Here is a 9471-nt window from a genome sequence, read left to right as displayed (position 1 = left end):
AAATATATTATGTGAAATGTCTATATATTCCTGGGAATATATAGACACATTCTTCATACAGTAGCGTTATTTATTATAATCAGTTATTCTTTCAGTTTTACATGCAGCCCTGATGATATGTGTATGTTTTTTTAATATAAACATAAACTCCATAATTAAAGCATTTTCGTCTGACGTAATATTACATAACGTTTTTTCACATCATAACAAAACAAAAATAACTGAAAACACAAAGTAAGAAATCGCAATCAACTGCTATCAAACCCAGCTCTTAACTGTGTATAAGAGGCCTACGACTGGGCCTACGACAAGGCCAAGATGTGACTATCTGTGCATGGTGCCCAATCCTCTCTCAATGAATTGTAAAAGGAAATACACGATGGAAGCAAATGCAGACATGCTACAAAGAAGGGGTCGGACACCCCTCCGATCTCGGTGGAATGAAATACCGGTCCGGTAGAACGTTGGTGCCAAATAATATGATATCTCTTTCTTTAAAGCCCATCTGCACTAGTTTGGCCAGGAGGGATTAGACCTCCGTGCATGGTCACTATCAGGTGGTTATCTCATCAAATCAGCTCTCAATTAACATAAAAAAAGGGGGACCATGGGGACCAACGGGTATCGCTTAGGCATTGTTTGCTATATAGAGGGCGCAAGTAGCTATAAGTATAGTGCAGTCCCGCCTTTAAGTGAAGTAATACAATTTGCAAGGCACATCGGTTCTATAGAATCATGATGTTGTGAATCGGACAACATTGACCGGTTCATCGTCTTTTAACGTGAGGTTGTAGAAGTTGTCGTTGTCGAATCCGTCCTCCAACTCGGCGATGAAGAGATCGCTGAAGGCAGGCCTAGTTCCTATGTCATCTGAAGGAGTGCCGCTGAACAAGCACTGGAACGATACCCGGATGATACCATTTTCATCTCTATGGCAACGTTGACAGAAACATGAGAAATACGTCAATGATTTGTGTTCCGCAAAACATTTCAATCATTATTCACACTGGATGTATGGGGTCATGGGCAGATAATGGGATAAAATAATATGCATTTGTGAAGTATAATACATAAGTAAACAATCTTTGGTATAAGATTTAATTTTATTGTTATCTGTAGTTGATTATGTCATTGTAACTTGCAAGATGTTAACAAGGAATTCAATGTGGAAACAAATATGTCAAATCAGAACGAAACCAAAGACTAAGACCAGGTTCTTCCGAATACTATCGCCTAAAAAGCGTCAAGATTATATTGTCCAAGAGGAAAATGGTTCATTTCACTAAGTTAATAATTTGATATTTTTCAGAATGTGCGGATTGTACATAACCTTTAGAAATATAATAGTTTAAAACAAAAGATATATGAATATATGTGCATGTTTGCCCATAAATGCTAGTTTGTTTATACTTACGAAAAAGAAAACATATCTACTTCGAGGAAGACGTCTTTGAATGCCGAGCTCTGATCCGTATACGTTGAATTTATCTGAGAAGTGAAACAAAAGGGTTAAATTGTCCTTTATTGATTTTGTAACAGAGCTGACAAGAGCTGACCATACCCTTACCACACGAGAAAGAAAGGCAATTTGGTCCAGGTGTAATCATAAAGGAATGAGATACGAAATGAATAGTTCGCACAAGTACAAAACCATTATCTCATCTGTTAATATAAGAAATATCCTCGAATGAAGTCGAGGATTCGGAGACCCGTGTTGTACTAAAACTTTAAACCGGGAGCCGAGTTATATATTCTTGTACAAAATCGGATTTGATAAAGAAGTTAGTCTGAGGTCTAAGCTTTTGTTTTGTTTAACGTGATTTTAGACCCATGGTCAGGTTTAATTGAATTAGTACGGGGGATATAAAACTGTACACTTTTTTCTTTCAATAAAATATGTTATTTAATCGTATTTTAACAATAGCAACTCAATAAAATTCAAACAAATACATGTTCTGACATCTCGATAATTGTGAAAAAAATGTCCAACTCATATGGCCCTGTTTTTAAAAAACCTATATATCACTTTTTACTTCTTTTTGAAAATCGTAATGAGTACAGGCACAGGAATATACAGTAGTAGTTAGTATACCACGTAATATATCAGCAAAATAATGTACATTATCAAAGTCAATACTCAGTGTAAGAGATACTTACTCCATCTGTTATATTATATGCTAACATCATGTGTTCTGAACTCGACGAAATCGCAAATTCCTCTTCCCAGGGATAATCTAGAATCATGACTGCTCGGATTCTGAACTCTCCATCTAAAGGAGAAGATTGAATAATCATTCAAATAAGCTACAGGGAAATGTGTCAAAGTGTCAACTTGAAACTAAGGGTATGTTTATGCTCAACTTGTTCTGGTCAGAATCAGGCATCTGTTACGCGTTTAGTTCAAAACACGGTTGCGTCCTTTCTCATTTTTGTAGAATCACCAAAAAACGGCGATCACGATCGCCGATCGTAAACTCACAAAAAGGTGCGTTTACGATCGGCGATGCTGCAAAATCGGCGATTCTGGGAAGCATAAACGCACAATCATTTGTAAACGCGTTTAAATGGGGTCAACGCATTGACCTCTAGTGGGTCTACGTAGCATGCGCAGTGCAGGTTTGCGAATCCAGCTGCAATGCAAGGCCACCCAGCCAGATTTGCCTGGAGGAGCCAGAGAAGTGAGCATAAACAGTTCACCGTGGAACTGCGATTACGATGAGCGTTTACGATGAGCGTTTCAGATCGCTCATTCTACCTTCAAAATCAAGCATAAACGCACCCAGACAATCTCCCTATTTTATCTCCTACATTATACTTTTCTGGGGAAGAAATATCGTCTCGAGATTCAATTGGAAGAGAAACAGGTTAGGGAAACAATACCACTAAACCTCATTTAAAACTCTCGTCATCAATATGGTGTTTTCAATATATTAAAGTTAATAAGTTCGAATGATAGAATTTAATTAAGACAGTTGAGAAAGCTTAGGAAATAATGACGAAATGAAATCGAGTTAATTTGAAGTGAGGCAATACAAAATTCTACTTACCGGGAAGTGAAGCTGAAAAAGTGAATGGGATGAAAGGATAGTATTAAAAATGTCAGTTAAGATTATCAAAAAATTTGATTGAAGTTCGTAATCATTATTTTGCAATTTAATATGGTGAGTAATAAAACAAATGGCACATATATAATCGCTTCATTAATGACTGCTAAAGAAATTGCTAAAGGAATTGTTAATGTGTTGTTTTGTTAGTGTGGTTGTTGCTTTTAATTAATGTGCATTTCTGCACGTATTTGTAATCGACCATCCCATCCAAAGATGGATGTCTTTGGACAAACGTATTTTCAATTACATAAACTTATCCCTTTCTCACCGTCAGATAGTTGTGTGATGTTGTATGCAAAGTAGAAAATGACAGCAATGGCTCCGGCGATGAGAAAGAAGATCGTGACCCACATGATGGATTCCCGTCTGTACGTCTTAACCCGTTTCATTTCCGCTTTCGTTTCTTCGGGGGACATCTCGATGTACCCTGTAACCTTTGAGTGCTGGTTAGTGTTTGGTGTCGTCGCCTCCGCCATCGGTCGCTTTGACGGGAGTGTGCTGGCGTTGTGGATACCGTTGGAGCTCTCAATATCATCCTCAGTGCCTGGTGAGGGATACGAAAAAGGAGTTTAAAACAGAGGATAGCATTTCACGATATCCTGCATGGCCACAAATGTACCGCGTTCAAAATCCTACATTAAATGAATTCATAACTTCGACTCTGTACCAAGCACTTCTAACGAACGAAACTTGAAACATAACCTTAAACACATCTGCAAGACTTATCCTAACCCTATAGCTTCGACGAAATAAACAAAATAAGGTCCGAAGCAAAGGTCACCGGGGGCGCGTGTAGGATCCACCATAACAAGATACGATTGCTTAATGCCAGTACTAGAGTATGTGTAGTAAGATACGATTTATTACGGGAGTAGCTGGAAAAGTCATTGTCCTCCGAGGCTCCGACACAATGGCCTGACAAGGTTTGTAAAAACGCGTCAAAACGTGTCATATGACGCACATAAACCTAGGTTTGTCGACAAACCTCCTTTGTGAATTAGGGCCATAGCCATTTAAAGGTATTACAAAGTTTTGGTATGGGGTCATGAATTTGGTTCAATTGAACATATTTGAGGCATATGAGATCCTACAATATTCAGTGATCGTTGTCGCGGTTGAAATCGAGTCTAAAGTTATGAAATTGTAAATAATTAACTCTTTATGTTGTATAGCTCCCTCTCAAGGTCAATATATTAACTAAGCTATGAAACAATGTTTCGTGACTAAAATCTACCGATTAGCTATTCCCGTTTGGAAATTATATATCACAACTACATATTCTGAAATTTTCATGGTCGCAGCTACCATTGTACGGCCGTAGGCGTTATTTGAAATTCATCAAAATTTACCGGGAGCACCGGTAAATTTTTATACTCCATTTTTCGCGAAAGCAGAAGTGTTTTAGGGGCTAAATTTTCTAGTGCTTATAAAACATCCACAGGGGCATCCAAATATATCAAAATTGTAAAGAATCACTATCCTCTCAATTTTCAAAATTTCCCAAAACTTTGTATTACCTTTAAGGAGTCGTGATCCTGAAGCAAATACATAGCTAATTGTTTTTTAAACATGATCGTAACTACTTTTGAAAATCAATTGAGTGGGGATTGCTATACCTTTTAAGAATCCCATAAAAATCATGTTCGGATTACGTAATGTTTCTTTGTAATTTTCGCACATTTCGATAGGTAACGCACTAGCCAGGACCATCTAGGTCGATTTTCAAAAGTAGTTGCGATCATACCTTCTATTTGGATCTCATCAAACTCCCTTTGCAGGTCCTTCCCTTCCAGCTCCGATACATCAGCAGTAGACGTCGAAGGAACATCCACACCGCTGTCGTTGTTGTATGGAGGAAGAGGTGATCCACAGTCATTCGGTGGAGGGTGATCTATCACCGCGCTACCCGTATCGGTAACCTCCGGTGCATCTAGGATACCAGCATCTTGTGGCTCGTCGGGTGCTTCAGGGTCTGGTTCAGCTGGTGTGTAAAAATAATCATGATTGCAAATGGTTTTTGTGTGAATTGTGAATGGAAGGGTAGAGCAGTTGGAAGATGGCAATAAGGAAATACACTAGATGAGCATAGGATGTAGCAGTGACCATTGTGCTATAAACACCGGGATAGTGGTTTAATTTGCATGACAATTTTTCAAGATGGCTATTTTTCAAGATCTTGAGATTTGATAGCCATATCTATTTTTCATCATTACTGCCTGTCGCCTTTCTAAAAGGGGACGTTTATGAATTAAATACTTTGATTATTCAGAATGTCAAATAATGAGTCGCATTCAATGTTTTGATACTAAACACTGCAGTCGTCAATAGAACCAACGTAGAATATTATACTGCAAACATTGAATTCAATTCACGCTTTGTGCAATTTTTTTACATACACTCAAGGTACATGTATAAACATTTAAAACGTGTTTTATGTTGTGTGTGTTTGTTTGTTAGTTTGTTTTTCTGATTTTGTTCTACAGAATTGATGACCCTTTCCCTGTATATACCTTCAAGTATCATCGCATCACCGGGTGTTAATGGAGGGTTGGGGTCTGTCTGTGAGGGTGTGTCCTCATCCTGGGGTGGTGGAGGGGGTCCATCTTCTTCAGGAGGTGGTGTTGGCGGTGTAGCTTCCTCTGGAGGAGGTGGTGGTATTTCTAAATCATCAATGGTAGGCGGGGGACGAGAGGTAGGCTCTTGCATCTCGAGTGCTCCACCCGTATCACCCTGTAGGAGGACAAGCAGTACAATGTTGACTGAAAAAACAAAATCTGGTCATGCGCTTAAACTTTTCTGATAGACCTGTAAACAAATTAAAGATATTTCTAGTAGGAAGCTTAACGGGAGGAATCTCTTAATAGAGAGTTCCGGTGCACTCCCGGTATATCACTTCCGTATTGATTGTCAGCTCTGTACACAAACATTCAAAATAATGTTTACCAATAGTACAATAGTACAAATCGTTGCTCTTGGATGACGCAACCAAAAACTTTGCAGGAGGCTTTAATTGCCCGACATAGCAACAAATGTGGTATTCTCTCATTTGTGGTGCTGTAAACATGATCTGACTACACAGTACACTCTAAGAAAAAAGGGTGCAAAAAAGGGTGCAAAATAAGAGTTTGCACCCTTTACATAAAAATGAACCCTATTAAAGGAAAAGGGGTTCAAAAAAGGGTGCAATATAAGATTTTGTACCCTTCCCACAAAAATGAACCCTAACAACCCGAAAAGGTGCAAAATAAAAGTTTGCATATTGCATGCATATTCATGATTACTTTCCACGTGTTCACATAAAAATACATTTATCATGATTTGTTAAGCAAATTATGACAATGCACATCAATTTTGTGATTTGTATTTTCCTTCGGCAATCATTAACCAATAGATTATTTTGTCTGATCATGTTACAATTACATTCACGTTTTAGCAATATATATATTGATTATATGATTACTAACCAAGAAACATCATGCATGTTTAATATGTATATGTGTACGAGCAAATGTCACGAGTATTCCTCGATGATGGGTGCAGGATTGCACCTTTTAAAGGGTGCAGGATTGAACCCCTTTAATAAGGTGCTGTTATTGCATCGGTTTGCACCCCTAAAGGAGCAGGATTGAACCATTAAGGGTACTAACATGTCTCCTAAAAGGTGCATTTTGGCACCCTCCGTAAGGGTGCAGGATTTAACCCCTAAAGGTGCTGCTATTGTTGCATCGGTTTGCACCCCTAAAGGTGCAGGATTGAACCATAAAGTGTACTAACATTTCCCCCAAAAGGTTCATATATATATAAAATATGATCTTAATGCACAATGTCATTGTATAATGTGGTATTCTCTGATCCATGGCGCCACGAACATGATCTCACTGCACAATGTCATTGTATAATGTGGTATTCTCTGATCTCAGTGTGGCGCCACGAACATGATCTCACTGCACAATGTCTTTGTATAATGTGGTATTCTCTGATCGATCGAACTATAATCATGAAATATCTATTAAATGCACAAAATCATTATACAACAATTACAATAACAATAACAATTTCCAAAGACCCCCCCCCCCCCCACTACCAAAACAAGCCATCTAAGAAATTGTTAATATTCTGATTAATGTTCTGATTAATATGTTTTACAAACTGACTGAAACTGTTTAGCAATCAGACATTATATTAGGCGGAACATTCATAAACTTCTGAGCTTATTCAAACATTCAGACACACATAAATAATCAAAGCTACCAAACAAATCATTCAATACCCAACTGAAAATGGGCCTCAAATACACGAACTACCTTATCTGAAATATCTGCGTGGGACAACAGGCAATGAAAGAACCAGGATAATTTCCCATCTTATTTTCTACAGTTATTTACCTCAATTTCTGTGTTATCAGCCATAATTACAGTGTAACAATCTGTCTGAATTCACAAGGCAATATGATGCTTCTCTACTTCTGATAATATAAAGTGCATTCAGACACAGTTTAAAGACTGGTTCCTGTCCTTGGGATGGAGTGGTGGGGAAAGAAAGTCCGACGGCGTTCTTACTGCTTTCATTGTTTACTACACAAGCATGATTTCTTGTTGTGCACATGGTGCGGGTCGTCTTTACATGATTTCTCATCATTGGATTCCAACGACCTGAAGAAAAAATGCCTTTGTCAACTTAATCCTTTGTTAATTTCGCGCTTCAGTAATTTAATTGGAGATGTGTGCCTAGCCTGAGTTGTACTTATTGTTACAAGGCTCCGCATGTCATTTACTTCCCCTTTCTTCTATATACTTTGTCATGTTATGATGTGATAGTTTGAGATGTATTCAGGCATGAGGTTAACTTATTGTAGTGATTTTTACCAAAATGTCTTAAACATTACATTCCACAGACACAGACCGACGGAATTGTGAAGAGTGAATGGCTTAAAAAGGAGGCGGGCTATTAAGGTTTACATTTCACATCGATTATGGTACAAGTCGTAAGAGATTTTTGTTTCTATTTGGCTTGGTTATTTCACAATCTATTCACATTAGACGTTCAATATTTCTCTTGGCTCCTCTGCCTTACTCCTTTGTTATATTTGCCTATTTCATTTTCTTGGGCAAAGAAAGAGCATTGTACTTTTCTCGTTGCTAATTCAAATTCTTCATGACGCATCCAGTGGTTGGAATACAATACCTTCTCTTTATCCTCATCATTCAGTATTTCCTCATTCAAATTCCAAGGCGGGTGTACTGACTGAAACGTAAGGGACTATACGATGGAACCACCCAAAGCACCCCCCCCCCCCTCCTCCTCCCCCATTGTTGGTTGACTCAATCTAATGAAAGATAAAATCAATCTCTCTATCTTGTCAATGGGTAGGCTTATTTTAGTCACGCTAACGATAGGCTACCGACAACAAAATAATAACGAACTAAATTTTATCACGAATGGCCAAGAATTTCAATTCAAATAATCACTTTCTGAAGAAGAAAAAAAGCAATCATGCGTACTAATTTTTGTTTGCACACAAATTCATTTTGTGTTGCTTTATTGATAAATTCGGTAAGGAAATAGCAAACCATGTATGGTTTTGTCTTTAACATAATTATACACGTATAGGCCATGGCATTGTCGTTGGGGGAGAGTGTATCGTTTCCCCTAAAATGTTCCCCTGTATCCTATTTTAAAGTTTTTCGCTTGCTCCAGCTAGTTTGCACTACCAATCAATACGTGTTTTAGCTGAAAAAAACCTCAAACCTGCATTAACGACCCCCTGTACACAAATACCACCTGTCTATAAAGACCACACTTGTTTGTTCCCTTGAAATGATGCTTCTCATGGAATTGATTATCGGAGGAAACCTGCTCTTTGTGTTCTCTATAGAGGTTAGTTTGGTCGGGCTTTCTATAGACGTTATAATGTAGTCCTAAACACTATGAAAATGGCTGACAAAGAAAGCGGACAAAATATAAAGTCCCTCGGGTAGACAAAGGAACATCCCTTCACTGCTATTATGTACAAATGTGTAGAACAGGTTAACATGCATATTCACCTTTTTACATAATAGCAGTGAAGGGATGTTACTTTGTCTACTTGAGGAACTGTATATTTTGTCCGCTTTCTTTGTCATTCATGTTCATAGTGAAGTAACAATACACATTTATTTATTTTTTAAAACATAGATCATCAATAAAATTTGGGGTAAATTTGGCGATAAGGTCTACAAAAAAATGTTGTGTTGCCCTTTAGGTGCCAAAACATGGGTCGGTCGGTCGGAAATCTTTTATTTTTGTTCTCCTTTTCTGTCTTTGGGCCGATATTTCTCAGTTTTTAATGCTTTAATATTTTTTTTCTCTAAAAAACGGCACAAAA

General features: G+C 37.9%; 1 protein-coding gene across 1 annotated transcript; it reads right to left on the bottom strand.

Moving 5' to 3' along the window:
- Positions 1 to 601: 601 nt before the first annotated feature.
- LOC591282 lies at positions 602 to 7749 on the bottom strand. Its single transcript, XM_795554.5, has 8 exons — positions 7493 to 7749; positions 5618 to 5837; positions 4852 to 5088; positions 3376 to 3651; positions 3048 to 3059; positions 2158 to 2270; positions 1415 to 1488; positions 602 to 929 (listed from the first exon to the last, which is right to left on the bottom strand). Exons 1-8 carry the CDS (start codon positions 7514 to 7516, stop codon positions 734 to 736), a joined length of 1152 nt encoding a protein of 383 aa, XP_800647.3. The 5' UTR covers positions 7517 to 7749; the 3' UTR covers positions 602 to 733.
- Positions 7750 to 9471: the final 1722 nt, after the last annotated feature.

Source organism: Strongylocentrotus purpuratus, unplaced genomic scaffold, assembly GCF_000002235.5.
Source record: "Strongylocentrotus purpuratus isolate Spur 01 unplaced genomic scaffold, Spur_5.0 spur5_contig_839, whole genome shotgun sequence".
In the NCBI taxonomy this organism is placed as follows: domain Eukaryota; kingdom Metazoa; phylum Echinodermata; class Echinoidea; order Camarodonta; family Strongylocentrotidae; genus Strongylocentrotus; species Strongylocentrotus purpuratus.
This window is presented reverse-complemented; position numbering and strand designations above follow the sequence as displayed.